Here is a 20,881-nt window from a genome sequence, read left to right on the forward strand (position 1 = left end):
TCTCACACCCAGGGGCACGTGGCCTCACCCGGGCCTAGGTAGCTAGCGAATTTTTAAAAAAATAGACTTTATTTTAGAACAGTTTTAGAATTCCAGAATTATTGCAAGGATAGTACAGTGAGTTCTCCTACACCCCACACTGTTTTGCTTATTAACACTTGAATATGGCGCATTTGTCACAGTGAGCGAACCAGTCAGTCGTGGTGCATTATTGCTTCCTGAAAGCCCGTTATTTCTGGGTTCCCCACTTCTGCCTAATGGCCTTTTTCTGTCCCGGGTCCCCTCCAGGACACTGCATTACATTTAGACCTCAGGTCTCCTTAGGCTCTTCTCGACTGTGATGTTTCTCAGGCTTCCCTTGTTTTTGATGACCTTGGGATGTTTGGGGTGTGCTGCTCAGGCATCTTGTACAGTGCCCCTCAGCTGGGATGTATCTGATGTTTTCCTCATGATTCGACCAGGGGTAATGTGTTTTGGGGAGGAAAAAGCACAGAGGTAAAGTGCCTTTCTCCTTGCATCTTATCAAGGGTCCCTACTCTGCACGGTATGTTTCACTGCTGATGTTCACCTTGATCGCCTGACTTGAGGTAGCGCTTGTCAGGTTTCTCCACTGCGGTTACTCTTGTTTTCTCCCGCTTTCCATACCGTACTCTGTGGAAGGAAGTCGCTCTTTATGCGGAGCCCACACTGTGTGCCTTAGGGGAGTTGTGCTCCATCTCCTGGCAGATAGTGCCTTTCAGGGTTAGTGCTTAACCATCAAAGGTTAGATAGCAACCCCTGCTGGTGAAATAGTAGCACTCCTGGGCAGGCATTGAAGCCTGAACTGGAAGAGAATGGAAGAGTCTCCGGAATGCTTAGCATGATCCAGAGTATCTTTAAGTATGGTTTCCTATGGTCTGGGTAGAAGCAGTGAGGAGGAAGGGTTTTAGAAGCAAGTGGAAACGTAAATTTCTTCATAAATTCTTAGTACATATCTGGGCTGCAGAGAGATTTTTAAAAAATATATTTTTTTATTGATTTCAGAGAGGTAAGGAGTGGAAGAAAGAGATAGAAGCATCAATGATGAGAGAGAATCATTGATCAGCTGCCTCCTGCATGCCCCCCCTACTGGGGATCGAGCCCACAACCCGGCATGTGCCCCAACTGGGAATCGAACCGTGACCTCCTGGTTCATAGGTCGATGCTCAACCACTGAGCCACACTGGCCAGGCTGCAGAGAGATTTAATATAGGAGAGCATCTCTGACTGAAGCAGGAAAGTCAAACTGGAAACAAGAAAAATTTTCCCCTATGGAAATTCATTTTGCAGCAACTTTGCTAGGAGGTGTCTACCTGTTACTAAGCATCATCTTTGTACCCTTGGGAAGGCGAGGGCTTATAAGACAGACAAGAGACTCCCACCCTGAAGAGTTTATTGTTAGATGGAGACCCACTAAACTTTACTCAATGTAATCATTGTATAAATTTTTGTTTATTTTTCAAAAATGAGATAAAATTATTATACCTACACAATTCACCCATTTAAAATGTACAAGTCATGGGCTTTTAGTGTATTCATAAGTTGTACACCCATCAGCACAATCAATTTTAGAACCATTTTGTCATCCCCAAATGAAATCTACTCCTTTCACTTCCAAACCTTGTCTTCCCTAGTGCCTGGCAACCGCTAATCTACTTTCTGTTGCTATAGAATTGCCTAATCGGGACATTTCATATAAGTAGAATCATACACTATGTAGTATTTTGTGAGTCAATTTTTTCACTTAGCATAATGTTTTTAAGGTTCATCCATGTAGTAGCATGTATCAGTACTGCATTCTTTTTATTGTTGAATAGCGTTCGATTGTGTGGATATGCCACATATTGTCTATCTACTCACCTTTGATGGACATTTGATTTGTTTCCACTTTTTTGCTATTATGAGTAATGTTGCTACGAACATTCGCATGCAAGTTTTTGTTTTCTTGGTTGTGTCCCTAGGAGTGTAATTGCTAAATCATGTGTAACTCTATGCTTAACCTGGGGAGGAACTGCCAGACTGTTTTCCAAGGCGGCTGCATCATTTTACATTCCCGCCAACCGTGTGTGAGGATTCCAGTTTCTCCACATCTTCATCGACATTGGTTATAATCTATTTTTGGTTATTGCCATCCAAGTGGGTGACCAGGGCACGCTTTCTTTTTCAAGATGAACTTCAGAATCTTTTGAATCAGTGGGAAGATTAGGGGGGAGAGTGGTGAGTTTCTGATTTTTGTTTGTTTGTGCCAACTTAAGTCAATTGTGATTAAAAACGTGTGAGAGTTCTTGAGCTTTCAGACTCTACTGCTTACGTTAGGAGCCTGGAGATAAAGTTCCCGCTCCACCTGGGCTGCAGTGGGGTCATGTGAAGTTGTAGGTGAACAGTCAGCCAAGTTCTGGGGAGGCACCCAAGTTCTACCCTTTGTCTTTCCCTATTGGCTGCCTTGAGGCCTGCCTTTGTTTCTAGGCTCTGAACTTGGCAGCTTCTGGGGCTCAACTGGAGAAACCCAACCCCTTACTTCCTGAGCCTACCTTTCCTTTGCCTGAGATGGTTGATATCGATTGACTTTTCTCTCCACCCAAGCTTTTCTGCTTTGTGGCTTTAACAAACTCTGTCCTGTTAACAGTGTATTTTCTGGTGCTGCAACAGCCTTTTCTCTTTAAAAAAAAAAATATACTTTATTGATTTTTTTACAGAGAGGAAGGGAGAGGGATAGAGAGTTAGAAACATCAATGAGAGAGAAACATCGATCAGCTGCCTCCCGCACACCTCCTACTGGGGATGTGCCTGCAACCAAGGTACCTGCCCTTGACCAGAATTGAACCTGGGACCCTTCAATCCGAAGGCTGATGCTCTATCCACTGAGCCAAACCGGTTAGGTTGCTTTTTCTCTTTTTTTATATTGCATTGTGCCTTTGGAATTTTAAAAGCAGAAAGAAATAATCAGACGTTCTTAAAATGCCATCTTAAAACTAGAAGTGTGCTGGATGTGTGTGTTTGTTAGCACGTAATTGCATAGAGAAAAGAAGGGAAGAGAGAAAAATGTTGATGTGAGAGAGAAACACTGACCTGTTGTTTCCTTATGCACCTTGACGAGGGATCGAACTCACAACCAGGGTATGTGTCTTAACCTGGGTATGTGTCCTGACTGGGAACCGAACCGTCTGCCTTTTGGTGCACAGGATGACACTCTAACCAAAAGCATTAGCAAGTGTGTGCTGTTTTTGTTTTTTAAATATATATATTTATTGATTTCAGAGAAGAAAGGAGAGGGAGAGAGAGATAGAAACATTAATGATGAGAGAGAATCATTGATCAGCTGCCTCCTCCATGCCCTACACTGGAGATCGAGCCCACAACCCAGGCATGTGCCCTGACGGGGAATCGAACCATGACCCCCTGGTTCATAGGTTGACGCTCCACCAGCTGGGTCGAGCTATATTTTTGTAGACTCAGGGTGTAGAGCTGGATGAGAAGGAGCATGTTCTCCACAGGGATCTGAGGAATGGAGGTGAGGGTGGTGCCCAGTAGATGGGTTTCTGTGAAGGAAGCAAAATGGTTAGGGGATTCCCATGTGCTACTCTTGTACGTTCAGAGAGATGGTAAGCTGCTTAGCATGAAATGTTGGCAGTTGAGTGTAGGGTTTCAGGAGGATGGCTGTCTAAGGGAATGAGAGAAACATAGAGCAGAGTAAAGGAATTATCCTAAAGGACAACCATACCCTGTTAAGGCAGCTTCTCTGCTGCCGGAACATTGGGCTGGGTGGCCTCCGCGTCTGAGCTAGTCATGCATTTCTAACGTTCTACCCAAGTGTGGACATCTGACTTGGACATGTTATCCCCTTGCGGCTCCGTCATTTTATTCCTGACTCTCCTCCCCTAAGAGCTCTTCCTTTATTACTAACGCTTCCCACTGTGTCCTCTAGAACTCCTTCTCTGTTAAAAAGAAATCCCTCAATTCTCTGCCTCTTCTCCAAACACTCTTACCGTCTCAAGGTTTACCTGAACAGTAGTCCCCTGAAGTTGCAGCCACTCCTACAGCCCCAAACACACAAACTTCTGTCAAGTGTCTGCTCAGTGGCAGGAACTGTTTGAAGCACAGTCAACCTCATAGCTAATTTAATCCTCATGAGGTTGGTACTATTGTTATCTATTTTTTACAGAAGAAAAAAACTGAGGTACCAAGAGATTATAGAACTTCACCAAAGTCAAGCACTTTGGCAGAGGTGAAAGATGGTCCCAGGAGGCACGGCGCCAGAGTCTTTACTCTCGAGAACTAAAACATACTGGCTCTGCAAAGCTTTTCCAAGTATTCATTTCCAGGGGTGCTGGTGTTGCCAGTTCCTAAGTCTTTCTAAGGTTTCGTGTTATCAATCTGGGTTGCTTCTTGTCTTTCCTGCTCCACTTGAGTGTCTTAGTATTCCCCTTCTTCGGGTTGGCTAAGTCCTAGTTGCTGTATCTTATTTCTGTTGTTGTTTTTTGTGTGTGTGTGTTTTGTTCTCGAGGATTAATAACTTAAGAAAACATCTCGTTATGGCCATATTATGGAGTTTGAACAAGTTGTGGATTTAAATACTGGTTCCAATTTTTTCACATCCTTGAAAACACTTGGTGTTTTGTTTTGTTTTTTCTTCTTCTTTCTTCTTAAGATTATGGCCATCCTAGTGGGTAGGAAAGCGTATCGCATTGTGGTTTTGGTTTGTATGTCTCTAATGACTAATGATGTTGAGCATCATTTCATGGGCTCATTGGGCCATTTGTTTATCTTGTTTGGAGAAATATTGACCAGATCACTTGCCCATTTTTTAATGTAAATGCTCTTTTAATATTTCATAACTAGTACATTTCAAATTGTGCATTAGCAAATACTCTCTTTCCCTGTGGTGGCAGTAATGAGGAAGGCCTTTTAATTTGACCAAACTACTACCAAATAGGTTAAAGCTCAGAGATCCTACAGTGGCCAGGTAGTTTGAAATTACCCACAATATTGGCTCAAAGAAAATATGATAGAGAAATTGTTTTGTGTAAGGGAAGTAAAGGAAGTTACGTTTTAAAGAACCTTTTAGTATAAACCTAAACAAAAAGGGGGAGAAGGAAAGGTATTTTTTAAATAACATGTACTTCTTTCTCTATCCACCAAATTCTTTTACCTCTTGAGCTGGGAGTAGAATCTTATTATATTTAAACTAGAGGCCTGGTGCACGAAATTTGTGCACGGGGGTGGGGTGGGGGGGTGTCCCTCAGGCCAGCCTGCACCCTCTCCAATCTGGGACCCCTCGAGGGATGTCCGACTGCCCGTTTAGGGATCGGGCCTAAACGGGCAGTCGGACATCCTGGGATCGGGTCTAAACGGGCAGTCGGACATCCCTCTCACAATCCAGGACTGCTGGCTCCCAACTACTCGCCTGCCTGCCTTCCTGATTGCCCCTAACCGCTTCTGCCTGCCAGCCTGATCACCCCCTAACCACTCCCCTGCCAGCCTGATTGATGCCTAACTGCTCCCCTGCCAGCGTGTTTGCCCCCAACTGCCCTCCCTTGCAGGCCTGGTCCCTCCCAACTGCCCTCCCCTGCTGGCCATCTTGTGCCCACATGGGGGCAGGATCTTTGACCACATGGGGGCAGCCATCTTGTGTGTTGGAGTGATGGTCAATCTGCGTATTACTCTTTTATTAGATAGGATATATTTCTGTGTGGTTGATGTTATCTGCCTTCTTTCCTTAGACCCGTGGTTGGCAAACTGCGAGCCACATGTGGCTCTTTGGCCCCTTGAGTGTGGCTCTTCCACAAAATACCACAGCCTGGGCGAGTCTATTTTGAAGAAGTGGTGTTAGAAGAAGTTTAAGTTTAAAAAATTTGGCTCTCAAAAGAAATTTCAATCGTTGTACTGTTGATATTTGGCTCTGTTGACTAGTGAGTTTGCCGACCACTGCCTTAGACTATTTTATCTTGTTCTGACTTTCTCATTATATCATCTGTGCATCAAGCAATGTGAAGGTAGCTAACTATTGGATTTACTGGATAAATGCTGACTGGCTGTTTTCTGTAATCCGGGAACTATGCTCTAGTGTTTTATTTCTTGCATTTAAAAACTGGACAGGGGTAGTTTTGATTTATTCTGTCTATATATTTTAAAAAATGTTTATATTGATGACTTCTTAAAAATCTGAGCAGTTAAGAAATACTGTTCTCGGGCAGATGGGTCATAGGAATGATTTGCTAGCCTGGTGGTTTTTCTTTGCACAATTTTATCAGTTGCTCTGAATATTTTTCTTCCTGTCTTCATAGCCGCTTCCTGAGAAGTTTGTGGTGAAGGGTGTCGTGGATCGTTTTTCGGAAGAGTTTGTGGAGACCAGAAGAAAAGCTTTGGATAAATTCCTAAAAAGAATTACGGATCATCCTGTACTTTCTTTCAATGAACACTTTAATGTTTTTCTTACTGCTAAGGTAAGGACAGATATTTTCATATTCCTTCCCCCAAACAGCATTCTCCAGCCCTTTCTGAAAAGCTGTTTCCATCTCTCACAAGCCACCTTCATGAATGGCCCCCTATCATGGGTGTCATTGAATAGCCTGTGTTTTTGGTGCCCTTTGCATTAGCATGGTTACTGTGAGAGAATTTAGGAGAAACAGCCCCTTGCATCAGCAGAGGAAGTTAGAATATTTTCACTTGCCAAAAGCAGGGAGAAATGTTTCTTTAAACACTTCCTATTTCTTTAAACACAAATATTTACAAGTAACATTAGTTAACAATTAACATTTAAACTAATGTTACCTGTAAATATTTCTCAACTTTAATTGAGAAATATTTACAGGTAACATTAGTGGACATTAAAGTCTTTAGAGATGGTGTCATTCCAGACAATGGAAATCACATGGGAACGTCATTTAGTGTTTGAGGTTGTTGTTGTTCTTTTTAAACCGCAGTTGGCTTTTAGCCTCATCGATGACATTCCCATTCATCTTCTCTCTTTCCAGGCTGCCTTTTCCCCAACGGGTCAAACTTGTGTTATTTTTAAATAAGTATTTTTTTGGTGAACTGATCCCCAGATATAGTTCTTTCAGCTTATATACAAAGTAAAGTCCATCCTGTTCTCCAAGGTGCAACTCACTGATTCACCCAAATTATAGGTCCACTGGCCAGGCGGGCCCTCAAGTTTAGTCATTTTAATTACACAGAGATGTAAAGGGGTGGGGTGGGGGGTAACTTGGGCCCTGGTGATTGGGAATCTGTGTGAAGAATAAATAGGAAGGTGTGTGTGTGTGAGTGTGTGTGAGTGTGAGTGTGTGTGTGTGTGTGTGTGTGTGTAATTTATCTGTGGGCTAGGTGGTATGCAATGATTAAAAAAATAGTTCTTTTTAAAAAAATATATTTTATTGAATTTTTACAGAGAGGAAAGGAGAGGGATAGAGAGTTGAAACATCGATGAGAGAGAAACATCCATTAGCTGCCTCCTGCACACCTCCCACTGGGGATGTGCATGCAACCAAGGTACATGCGTTTGACTGGAATCGAACCTGGGATCTTTCAGTCTGCAGGCCGATGCTCTATCCACTGAGCCAAACCAGTTAGGGCTAAAAAAAATAGTTCTTAAATGTCTTAATCAAAATCCAAATTCATGTGAGTGAGTAAGAGGAGTTGGTTTGTTTAAGCAGAACAAAGTCTAGCCCTAATTCAGTGTTACTTTTCGAACTACATGCACTAAATGACCCCAATGTTTTATTTTTAATTATGGAAAAATACATATAACATAAAATTGACTCTCTTAACCACTTGAAAATGTGCAGTTCATTAATGTTACATATATTCACATTGTTGGACAGCTGATCTCCAGAACTTCATCTTGCAGAACTGAAACACTGTACCCATTAAAGAACAACTCCCCATATTCCCATCCCTTCGTCTCCCCAGCACCCCACCTTTTCTGTTAACACATCAGGAAAAACTTAGTCCTGTTCTTAAATTACCCACTTCATGTTCTGCCACAGTGAATGCAGAAGCATCCTCCTTGTGATGACATGATCTTATCACAAACTAGAAGCATCTTGAAGCAGCAGCCAGGAATGCTGGGAGTGGTAGGGGACAGTCAGTATCAACTATGTTCAAATCCATGTTTTTATCGTTGGCAGAATGGGTGCAGCAGTCAGAGACGTACTATAAATAACTGTTCAGCATGTTAATGAACACGGATAACTGGGGTTGCCCTTTCAAAGCTCTGCTCGAACCAGAGCGCATGCAGTTCAAGGAGCCCTTTTGGATCTAGCCTTACCCCAAAAAGTATTGTCTGTGGAAGCAATTCTGAGAATCCCAGGGCTTCACTTACGGTCTTGTGAAAGCCTGGTGCTTATGAGGATATTTTTTGGGGGGTCTAGAATGTCTGAAGTTAGAACAGGAAATGGGTTCTCTAGAACATTCTCTCAGGCAGCCAGACTTTGAAAACAAGGAAAGAAGTAGAGGGTGGGGGCTGGAGGTGGTTTCTGCTGTTTGTAAGATGGGCAAGCCTTGGGTATAGTTTACATGCTGAAGGAATAGAAGTTGAAAATACAGACAGGAGTGGGGAAGGGTAGTTGGGGAGGGGTGGATAAGGAAGAGTGGAATCAAGAGCAAAAGTGAAGGCCCTGGCTGCATGAAGAAGGAGAAGGAAGTGAAATCAGGAGGAGTCTATACTTCAGCCATGGAGATCCAAGCCGACGATTGTGCGTCAAATGGGACAGCTGTGTTCCCTGTGATTCCCTGTTCTCTGCCCTGTCCCTACATCAGACTGGGTCACAGAAAGCAGTGGTCCCTTATCTCCTCGTGGACATGCCTTTCTAGGACTAGGAATTAACATTCTGTTTGTACTGAGGGTGGACAGAAGGAACAGGCACCTGCATCTTTTTAAAATATGTATATATATATTTTATTGATTTTTTACAGAGAGGAAGGGAGAGGGAGAGAGAGTTAGAAATATCAATGAGAGAGAAAAGCTGCCTCCTGCACACCCCCTACTGAGGATGTGCCCGCAACCAAGGTACATGCCCTTGACCAGGATCGAACCTAGGACCCTTGAGTCCACAGGCCGACGCTCTATCCACTGAGCCAAACCGGTTAGGGCTGACACCTGCATCTTCTGTCTTCTTGAACAGGCACCGTTCAAGTTAGGGGCATAGAACAACCTAAGACACTGTCAGCTCCTCATAGAGTTTAGCGATAGGAAGAAGCTTGTTTCACCCGGCAGACTACTGTGGTTTTTAAACTGAGATACAATGGTTACGTTGCTCACTGTATTTCCCATGTATGCCTTGACCAAGAAGCCCAACGTGAAATGTTTCGTTACAGCAGCTGCCCTTGCCCTGAGTTTTCCAGCCCTGGCTTTTCTGTCCCCATGTCTGGCTTCCCACCCTTTACTCTCTACTTATTTGGCTTTGGCTGAGATATAAGTAAAATGAATGGAATGAATTTCAGTCCTTGAATTTTGGTTCGAAAGACACCTTAGGATATTTTGCAAGGGAGGAAGGGACTTTTTGTTTTTGGTCAAATTTCTTTTAAAATGATGTTGGAAACACAGTGTTGTTGAAAGGAGAGCATGCTCAGGTAAGTGAACCTGATGAGAAAGGCAGGCCATGAGCTTGGTGGGAGTGATGGCAAGGAGAGGACACCTTTGTGCATGTGGTTAGGTCCTCTAACTCAGCTCCTTATTTTCCGAGTCCTCCCGTTTCCAAGAGCAACTGCCTGAAGGAGCTGGTTACTGAGTCCTGGCCGTGTGAGTGATTGAGCCCTTCGAGTTTGTTTGTCCATCTGTCATCCTTAGGACCTGAATGCCTACAAGAAGCAAGGGATGGCGCTGCTGACCAGAGTGGGCGAGTCGGTCAAGCATGTCACCGGAGGCTACAAGCTGAGGAGTCGGCCTCTGGAGTTTGCAGCCATCGGCGAATACTTAGACACGTTTGCACTCAAACTGGGAACCATAGATCGGATAGCCCAGCGGATCATCAAAGAAGAAATAGGTGAGCTCTTTGTCGCGAGTTTGATCGTGCCCAGGGGCCACATTTGCAGAAATGTCAGTCGTGTGCTAAATAGAATCAAATGCGGAAGTGCTGGAGTGATGGAACGAGGCCACGTTCTGCTTATAAAACTAATAAGTAAATACAAGGAGGGGAAGAGGTAGTTGTGAACAGATAATAACCTTGTGCTCCTTCCTTTGCCCTGCGTTTCAGCCTAGTGTTTGCTTTCCCTGGGGCAAACAACCACCTCTGAGCATCTAGGCTCTCCCACTTCCCCCTGTTAACTTTAGCTTTAGAAGTGAGGATACTGACTCAACTTCCCTTCATTAATAAGAATGATAGCTTAAAAACAAACTCAGGTATCTTTTCTGGCAGAAAGGTGGTTCAAAAGGACAAAAGGCCCGGCTGGCATGGCTCTGTAGTTGAGCATCGATCTGTGAACCAGGAGGTCACGGTTCAATTCCCAGTCAGGGCACATGCCTGGGTTGCAGGCTTGATTCCCAGTATCAGGAGTGCAGGAGGCAGCCAATCAATGATTCTCTCTCATTGTTGATGTTTCTGTCTCTCCCTCCCTCTCCTTTCCTCTCTGAAATTAAAAAAAGAAAAAGAAAAAAAAAGGACAGTATGGTGACCTGTGCTTGCTGAAGTTATGATCCGAACGAGCCCTGCTGCATTTCAAACCCGCTCTCCCAGGCCTGGGGAGTTGTGAGGCCTTCCTTTATTCTTCCTGGCTGTTCTTCCACTTCCTCCCCACCCTTCTCGTGGCCACTTGCTTTTCTGTATCCCAGATTTTTGGGGCCTTTTGTCTTACACACATGTGAGCCAAACATACCTGAACAGTATTAATGAACATGCTGGCAGTGATATGAAGCACATTGAAAAGGATTTTCCAATAGTCGCCACCCATTGGTTGCTAAAAAAAAATAAAAAAAATGGCAGCAACATTTTGTTGTCATGGCAAGCATCCTGGTGACAATGATGTGCCAGGTTTTCTTTGTGAGGGGAAATAACATTTTTCTTGGTTCCTGTGATTTAGTTCTCCTTTACCCACTGATGGTATCATGTGGGGCCTGCAGGTTTGGGAATTAGCTGTAGGTACCGTCCACATCTAAGGACCAGGGGGTGGGGTGACCCCTGACTAAAAGACTGAGTCTGCCTATGTAAGACCACATCTCCTGTATCAAATGTTTCCTAAAATTCCATTTGTCCATTGTGACTCATTTTAAAAAAAACCACACAACCACACACATCCCTCTAAACCTATAGGAAACTCTGCCACCACTGTTAAAATACTGCTTCACTGTGTGGGTAGGAGAGGGTTATTTTTTTCGGTATTTGATGGATGTAGTTTCTACCACTCCCCACCCCCCCACTTCCCCTGCCAAGAAGGCAGTATGGTCCCCATTACCCAGAGGCATGGCATTCTCATTATGGGGTGGAGCTGATTGTAGCATCAGCTTTTAGAGATTAAAAAATTGTTATAAGCGGTGTTGTGTTTAAAGAGGAGCATGCTCAGGTGAGTGAACACGTCTTGGTTACTGAGTCCGTAATACCAGTGATTGCTGCCCAGCCCAGCTTATTGGTTCCTCTTTCCACTTTAGAGTACCTTGTAGAGCTCAGAGAATATGGGCCTGTGTACTCCACGTGGAGCGCGCTGGAGGGGGAGCTGGCCGAACCCCTGGAGGGCGTGTCAGCGTGCATCGGCAACTGCTCCACAGCCTTGGAAGAGCTGACAGATGACATGACAGAAGACTTTCTGCCTGTGCTCAGGGAGTATATTTTATACTCTGATTCCATGAAGGTAAGCTGGCTCACTTCCTGTGCACTTAGGTACTTTCTTCGTTGTAATTATTATCAAAAAAGCAATTGATTGTTGCCTATTTGCATGTGGTACAGTTTTCCTTTATCCTGGGTGGGCAGGATCAGACATGTGGATGGACATCATGGACATATAAATAGAACACCTGGTGAACCAAGTATGTGAATTAAGTGAAAAAACTAGTTTGGAAGAAATTCTTATTAGTGTTCACTGAGAGTTCAAGGGGTATAAAGTCTTCTAAACAAGAACAGGATGCTGTGGAAAAGGAAAAATTAGATAATTAGAGCTCTTGGAAGTTAAAATATGGTTGGTGAAATAAAATTGAAGAGAAAAGTTGGAAGATAAGGATGAAGAAATCTTGGAAAGTAAAACGAAGTTGTTGAAAAGTAGAACAAAAATGCAAAAATACTGAAAATGTGAAAGAATGGTAAGAAGGATTACTCTCAGAGTTTTAGCATATCTGACTGATAAGGGTTTCTGACTGAGAGAACAGCAAAAATTGAGGAAAGGAAATTATGAAAGAAATAATGCAAGAAAATCTCCCAAAGCTGAAGGACATGAGTTTTCAGATTAAAAGGACATCTTAATTGCCCAGCAAAAGGAATGAACAGAGAACCAACCCAAAGCATATACTTGTGATATTTTAGAAAAAAGTCATAAAGATGAAATATAGGATCAAATGCTTTAATGCCCATACTAGAAAGTGCCCCATCCTGTACTTAGGCTGTTTGGAGAGCAAGTATGTTTGTACTTAATATATGTTTGTACTTGAAGCAGGATTTTAAATTCTCATTTAGCAAGGATTTATCTGACGTCTTTATTAAAATATTTTTACACAGTGAGACATAATAAGCTTGTTTGAATAATTGAAGTTATACATTAAAAAACACTTGTTTGCTCTCTTTCTTCACCCATTGTGTGACACATAGGTATTAAGTTCCTTGTTCACTGGAGAAACATTAATTGGGTTAATCAAGCAGCGATTTTCAACTGCTGTGCCATGGCAGGCATACTGGTGTGCCGCAAGAATTTTTAATACATGCAATACCTGACTATTTAGTCAGGGGCAATGACCTCTTTTCCCTTAGGTTGTTCAATAAAAAAAATTGATTACAAGGCAACACAATAGCCATCTAGTATGAATGAATCAAAATTAGACCTATTTTTTTGTCAGATTAGCAAAAAATATATTTTTTGGTGTGCTGCAGAATTTTAGTAATTAGTGTCTGTCTGTGTGACATGAGATGAAAAAGGATGAAAATCGCTGGTATACAGAGTTGTCTGGGGAAGGGATGTGGAGGAAGTGTTGACTGGCAGCCTCTGAAATCCTGTCTGCCCCAAGGTGAGCTGAGCTAAGTCCATTTAGAAAGAAACAAGGCCTCCTGCTCCCCATCTTTCCAACAGGAAAGTATCTGCAGAGTGGTCTAGGCAAAGCCAAGATTGCATGTAGGGTTGTCAGGGTACGTGTGGCCAAGACTAAAGACCTCAGGAGAGTTAGGTGTCTTAAGTGGCTCCCTGGCCTTTTGACTTTATTGCTTTTTAAGAATTCATATCTATATTTTATTTTTCTAAGAGTGTCATATAATTTTACTTCCAAAATAACATTCTGATTTTTAAGGTATACATGGGACAGACTTTGTTATTCAGCATGAAAATTAAACTTGGAGTAGAGGGCTTGTGAAGGACTGGTGTGAAACCTGTTCTGTATCTATATATATATAAAAAGGCTAATATGCAAAGTGTCCCCTCGGGAGTTTGACTGGGAGACCAGGAGATCAATCACTTGCTATGACATGCGCTGACCACCAGGAGGTGGTGTGGAACATGGCGGGCGACCAGCGGCAGTGGCAGGGCACTGAGGGAGCGAGGGAAGGAGAAGGTGGGGAACCTGATTGGCCCTGATCGCCAGCAAGGCCTATGGGCCTTACCCATGCATAAATTTTGTGCACTGGGCTTCTAGTATATACTATATATATATTTCAAGGAGGAAGGGCGAGGAAGACAGAGATAGAAACATCAGTGATGAGAGAGAATCATTGATCAGCTGCCTCCTGCATGCCCCACACCTGGGCATGTGCCCTGACCAGGAATCAAACAGTGACCTCCTGATCCATAGGTCATTGCTCAACCTCTGAGCCATGGCAGCCGGGCGTGAAACCTGTTCTTATCAACCACGGAGTGATCTCCAGACCTGGGGACATCAGGGTTTGGTTTTGGTAGGGAGATAGGTGTTGATGTGGTGACATTTGTCAGTCTGCAATAGTCTAGAGTGAACCAAAGTGAATCTTTGGCCTCGTGATTTGGAGCCGGGCCTGAGCCGTAGGAATGGGAAGTAGCCGAGTGTCAGTGGAGCCCCGCATGGAGAAAATGCTGGCGTTCACTGAAGCCCTCTCCTAATGGGGCTGAGATTAGGGTTCTTCTCTGAGGTCGAAAAGGCCTTTGGGAATCATCTCCTCTAGCTTATTTCATAGATGAAGAAACAGGGCCCCACAGGTAAATCTTTCCTCTGTCCCATGGCCACCATTCTAACAACCAGTGGCCTGGAGTCTGTGTCTTTACATCAACTAAGCAGGAAACCAGATCAGCTCTGCTTTTCAAGGCTGAGTCTCAGTTGTCTCTCTTTGAGCGCAGTTATGTTTGGGGACATTCTGTTCCCTTTGGAGGCAGAGGGGAAGCACAGAAAAAGGAGGGTTGTGTCAGGCCCTGTGGAACAGGTGCACAATGTTCAGGGAACAATGGGGACATCCCGTACTAGAGAGATGGTTGAAGACGAGTATTCTAAGGATGCTGTGAAGCGGGAGTGAACAGTGCCCCTGAAGGAGGGAAAACAAAGTTACCCTTGTGCCCAGGACTACCCTGTAGACATCTGCAGGTGAGCCCTGAGAGGGAATTTCACAGTCTATACATGGTGAGTGTGTAGAATGTAATTAGGTTAGTGATGGGCTAGGAGAGAATATCTTAAGAGTTTTTACCAAATTTCTGTCAATGCTTTTTAAATACTGGTATCATTATGACCAGGCCAAGAGCTGGAGAAGCTTTACTTAAGAAGGTTAGGGCAAGGCCATCTTGTTTCCCACACTGTCGAGTTCATAGAAGGTGGTCAGCAAATATTTAATTGAACTTGACAGTGTGGTGATGTTGAAATATTTACAGATATACAGGGTGGGGCAAAAGTAGGCTTACAGTTGTGAGTGCATGAAACACAATTATTCTTGTTTTATTATTAATTAATTATTGTTTTATTTTCCATAGGAACAACTGTAGACCTAATTTCGCCCCACCCTGTATAACTATAGCATGCCATGTAACTTGTTATTTTTAAGAGATAGGTGTATGTACAAGTCCAAGAGCATGCTTATCTCAGAGGTGTTGGTGAATGACTAGGGTGAGATGAGAGAAGAGTGGGTGGCAGGGAAAGGCACACAGGGGAAGAGGCTTCAGTGGGAGACTCGAATGACATGTAGGATTGAGCATTTCAGGCAGAAGGAACAGGCAGTGCAAAAGTTCTAAAGCAGAAATGAGCTTCATGTCCTTGCAGGTCAGAGAGACCAGTGTGAGTAGAGCCCAATGAGCAAGGGAGGAAGTGGGAGGGGTGAGGTAGGGGCCAGGACATACAGTAGTATTTGTATCTTTAAAGGCCATGGTTGGTAAGAGTCAGGATTTTATTATCCTATCTAATAAATCTAATAAAAGGCTAATATGCAAATTGACCGAATGGTGAAATGACTGGTTGCTATGACATGCACTGACCACCAGGGGGCAGATGCTCAATGCAGGAGCTACCCCCTGGTGGTCAGTGTGATCCCACAACTGGAGCGCCGGTAAGCTGACCTTACAGCTGGCGAGCACAGTGGTGGCGGCGGAGCCTCTCCCACCTCCATGGCATCCCTAAGGATGTCCAACTGATGGTTTGCGGGGAGCAGGCCTAAGCTGTCAGTTGGACATCCCCCCAAGGGCTCCCAGACTGTGATAGGGTGAAGGCTGGGCTGAGGGAAACTGCCCCTTCCCCGAGTGCACAAATCTTGTGCACCGGGCCTCTAGTTAGGAATAAAAGGGAAGCTATCTGGTTTTATGCAGGGGATGACAGTATATAGTTCTTCCTTTAAGAAGACAACTAGTGCTGCAGTATGGAGAATGGGTTGTAGAAAGTGGGAGTGGAGGTAGGGACCATTTAGAAGATGGTCACAGGTAGCCAAGTGGCAGATAACCGAGGTGTCAGAGCTTACACTAAATGGTGATGGGGAAGTGAGTGGATTTGGGATCTATTTTGGATGAGAGCCAAGTAGACCTGCTGCTGTATTAATGTGAAGTAAGAAAGTCAGGAATTGCCCTGGCTGAATAGCTCAGTTGGTTAGAACATTATCCTGATACAACAAGGTTGTGGGTTCGATTTCTGGGCAGGCTGCATACAAGAAGCAGCCAATGAATGCATAAATATGTGGAACAATAAATCGATGTGTTTATTTCTCTCTCTCTCCCTCTTCCCCTTCCCTCCCTCTTGTTTTTTCTTTTCTCTTCTCTTTCTAAAATCAATTTTAAAAAAAGAAAGAAAGAAAGGCTGGAATTGAGAATGACTCCTGGGTTTTGACTTGAGCACCTGGGTGGACAGTGGTACTGTTTATTGAGCAGGACAAGTCTGGGAGAAATGGATTGGGCAGTTGGGAATCAAGTTGTTTTGGCCAGGTTGAGTTAAAAATGCCTATTAGTCATTAACTTAGTGATGTCAGAGTGGGAATAGAAATGTGGGAGTCATTTGTATATCGATGGCATTTAAATCTGTGAGAGCTGGGAAGATCATCTAGTGATGAGATTGAGGTTAACAGTCTAACCTGTGCCCTGAGGCATGACAATAATTAGGAGGAGGAAGAGTAGCAAACGAGCCTGAGAAGGAACGGTCAGTGTAGTAGGAGGAAAAAAAGTGGAGGATTACCTCTGTAAGGCCAAATGTTTTTAGGAGAAGGACCATGATAGACAGCAACCATTGGAATTAATCATATGGACGTCATTAGAGGTCTCATGTGGATGCATAAATTTGGGTTTAAAGACAGAATTCATCTTTGAGTTAGAGATACTCAAATGCCAATTGTTTAATAGTAAGATGATTTCTTCAGCCAGCCGCCTTTCCCCTCATGGGCCTCAAGGTGGAGCTAACGAGTCAAGTAATTAGTTGGTGCTTTAGGTCAGTGATTTTCACCCCGTGTGCTGCAAAAATTTGTAAAGCATGCAATATCTGACTGTTTAATCAAGGGCACTGACCTCTTTTTCCCTTAGACTGTCAAATTAAAAAATGATAACAGACAACACAATAACAGTTGTCCGGTGTGATTGAATCAAAATTATACCTAGTCTTTTGTCAGATTGGCAAAAAATATATTTTTGATGTGCCACAGTATTTTAGTAATTAGTTTATGTGTGCCATGAGGTGAAAAAGGTTGAAAATCGCTGCTTTAGGTTGACTAGCTCTGGTGCTTTTCAAAAACTAAAGCGATTTCCTGGAAGATTGAGTCGGGAGAGAAAAACTCTCCTTGCTAAACAAAAGTGATTATAGAATGAGGTCCTAATTTCTTGAAAATATGAAAAAGTGGGATATAGAAATGTACACGATCTCAAATTTTTAAAAAATTAAAAAGTGTAAAATTAAAACTGTGAGATTCCTAGTGATAGCAGATTGAATACATTTTTAAAGTTATTCATGAAATTGCACCAAAGTGACACCAGAATGATTTTTAAAATATATATATCTTTATTGATTTCAGAGAGGAAGGGAGAGGGAAAGAGAGATAGAAACATCAACGACGAGAGAGAATCATTGATTGGCTACCTCCTGCACGTCCTCTACTGGGGATTAAGCCTGCAACCCAGGCATGTACCCTTGACTGAAATTGAACCTGGGACCCTTCAGTCCTCAGGCTGACATTCTATCCACTGAGCCAAACCAGCTAGGGCCAGAATGATTAAAAAAAAAAAAAAAAGACATACACCTGTAAGGACAAAGAGTGATAGAAGGGGAGGCAACATCAGTATAATTGGGGACTAGAAAGCAAATGTAGAGGTGAGGAGGGACTTAGGCAGCCCAAACCAGCTGCCTTAGGAGCTCCCTGAGGGGTAAAACTAAGAAGCCACCACGTTTACACTGTGGAAATTTTCAAAAAGGCCAAGAATTGGGAGCACCAAGAACCTCTAGGACTAACAGAAAGGTGGAGCTGACTAGAAGAATGTTAGGAGCCCCAGAAGCAGTTAGAGCTTCTGACTCTTTTCTCATTCCTCACACCCAAGCCACTGTCCCTTCCCATATGGCAGAACTGGAGGTAAATTCTCTGGAGGGGGTAAAATAGAGAGTCTGTGGACACCAGGCACAATTGAGGGTAGGAACAAAAATCCTAAAATCAGGATATTAAGTAAAAGATTACTGAATGCCGAGACTTTGGCTCTTAGCCTTTTATCTTCCCTGCAAGGATTAGAGACTTTTCTTGAACATCTGGACAGGCCAGGAGAAGAGACTGGGAGATACTGATATTGGAGGGGAGGGCATATCCTCAACAGAATGACCCAGCAGAGTCCCTACAGAGAATTGTCAGCAAGCCCTCGATGTGCAGAGAGCTTTCAATCAGGTTTTCAGTGTTTCCATCTCAGCTTGTTGGACAGACAAAGGCCACCAACTATTTAAGAGAAGATTCTAATATGAATATGAAGTAAAAACAAAGAAGGAAAAGCATATTGAGTGAAGTATCATTGAGGGAGAAGAAAATTTCCAGGAAAAAAAAATCATTAATATCTTCAAAAAGAAAAGAGATATTTAGCCATAAATCAAGAATTTTTAAAAACCAGAGAACAAAGAGCACATGGAGATTAAGATCATAATAGAAATGAAAAAAAAATCAATAGAAGGGTTAGAAGAAAAAATTAAGAAAGTCACATATAAAGTGAAACACACAAACAAAAAAAAAAAACAGATCGAGGATTGGAGAGAAAATGTATGAAAATGAGAGGACTAGACTATAAAATTCAACATCTGAATAACTAACACAAGTGCCAAAAAGAGAAAATGGACATTGGAGAGCATCAAATAAGTCATTCAAGATAAGAGATGAGAAGTAAAGACATAATGTGCTACTGCTTGTGCCTGAAAGATGAGATTTAGGGGTGCCTTCCCCGCACCCCCTTCTACATTTTTCTTTAATTTCCAAATTTTTTGTAACAACTATCTTTTAAAATTAGGAGAAAATGAATGGTTCCAACATTGCCCTAGAACATTGAACTCACAGGTAATCTTGTTTTCAATAGAATAAATGTGTAAAAGGAGCATGTTGAAAGGGGCAACTTAAATTTAATCATCCTATATAATAAAAGCCTAATAGGCAAATTGTCCCCTCAACTGGGAGTTTGACCAGAGGGTGGGGTCGGCCGGCCAACCACAGGAAGGGAGGCTCTGGCCGGCAGCCAGCAGCTGGCAGCCACTAGGGTCCCTACCTGTGCACGAATTTCATGCACTGGACCTCTAGTTTAACCTTTTGCACTCGAATGTCGAGTGTGACTCGACACGGTTAGCATTAGAATAAAGGAATCGAGAAAAAAGCAAGCGAGTGCAAAGGGTTAATCATAAATGACGTTACCAGTACCAAGTCAGACTCATTTTCTTGCCTGTAAGAAAATGCTCTCCTAGAGAGCCACCCAGAAACAGGCTACAGGGCTGTGTTTGGTATTTGATTTTTATTAGCACTTGAGCTTCTTTCTTTCATACTAAAGACTTATTTTACATGAATTCCCCTGGGGACTTTTGGGCTGTCAGCCCCTGACCAGAGAATGAACCATTCTGTTCTTAATTCTCTACTCATGGCCAAGCTGTCCCTGCTGCTTCATATACTTTCTCACCCTGCATCTGAATATTTTGGAGCTTAAAAACCTTCTGGACTTGGGAAGGTTGTGTGTGTGTGTGTGTGTGTGTGTAATAGCTGCTCACCTTTTGCATTGGGGCTAGTTTTGGACTGCCTATTTCTCCCCCTACAAGTTTGTGAGCCCACAGCTGCCCCAGAGGAAGGTATGAGCATGAGCACTGGGGGTGGAGAGGGGAGTGTTGAGCTTTCCTGTTGATACTAACCACTGTGGCACTTTCTTGGAAAGAATCCAGTGGAGATGTTGAAAGCCAAACCACAGACGGCATCTGTAATCCAACTCCCAGACACTTTTGTCATTGCAGTTTAATGACTGTTATTAGTTTCTGATAAACACTTTGGATGACAAGTATTATGTTTCCATTGTTTAACTTCTATTATAGAAAAATTCAAAGTAGAGTGAAAATATAACAATTCCCCATTGTACCCATCAGCCAGCTCCAGCAGCTGTCCACTCATGGTCCATCTTGTTCTAGCTCTGCTCCCACCCCCTCCCAGCTCCCACCCCTGGGTTGTTTTAAAGCAAATCCCAGATATCATGTTATTTCCTGCAAAAACATTTAGTACATATCTCTAAAATATGAGCATTCTTTTGAAAAAGAAAGAGAATCATGTCATCATTAATAATAAAAAGAAATTTATATTCTTATTATCCTCAAATATCCAGTTAGTGTTCAGTTTCCTCAGTTGTCTCAGATGCTGTTTTTATCTATTTTTTCCAAGTTGGGATCCAAATAAAATCCATACATTTTCCAAATGTCTTCAAAATCCCTCCCATCTATTTATTTTCCCTTGCAATTTATTTGCTAAAGAAACTGAGTCATTTTCTCTATATATATTTGAAAATAAGGTAGTGAAATTCCATATTACCAGGAATACTTTGAAATCATGATGAACTGCTCCACATTAAAAAAAATACAAGGTTAAAAAAAATACAGGGTTCAAGAGAGATTGGTTCCATGTTGTGAATTAAATGTCTCCTTGTCCCTGAGGCCCTCCCTGGCCACCCAGTGAACAATCCTGCCGTCTTCCAAACCCTGGGCACTTTACACCCCCCTTTCCTCTTTCACTTTTCCTCCCGACACCTGGCACTGCCTCAGGGGCTCTGTATGAATATATTTTACTTGTGTACTGTCTACCTACCCTCTAGAGGATAAGCTCCATGAAGGCAA

The 20,881-nt window shown here is 42.9% G+C and overlaps 1 protein-coding gene across 4 annotated transcripts in view; it reads left to right on the forward strand.

Moving 5' to 3' along the window:
• The window catches only part of SNX30 (sorting nexin family member 30), a 111,109-nt gene that overhangs the window by 42,496 nt on the left and 47,732 nt on the right, over positions 1-20,881 (forward strand). For all 4 annotated transcript variants that reach the window (XM_008141788.3, XM_054726755.1, XM_054726754.1 and 1 more), the window contains exons 4-6: positions 6,303-6,461; positions 9,806-10,001; positions 11,600-11,799. In XM_008141788.3, the coding sequence (XP_008140010.1) occupies positions 6,303-6,461; positions 9,806-10,001; positions 11,600-11,799 (555 nt within the window). The remainder of the gene's footprint in view (positions 1-6,302; positions 6,462-9,805; positions 10,002-11,599; positions 11,800-20,881) is intronic.

This window comes from Eptesicus fuscus, chromosome 15 (genome assembly GCF_027574615.1).
Source record: "Eptesicus fuscus isolate TK198812 chromosome 15, DD_ASM_mEF_20220401, whole genome shotgun sequence".
NCBI classification, from domain to species: Eukaryota; Metazoa; Chordata; class Mammalia; order Chiroptera; family Vespertilionidae; genus Eptesicus; species Eptesicus fuscus.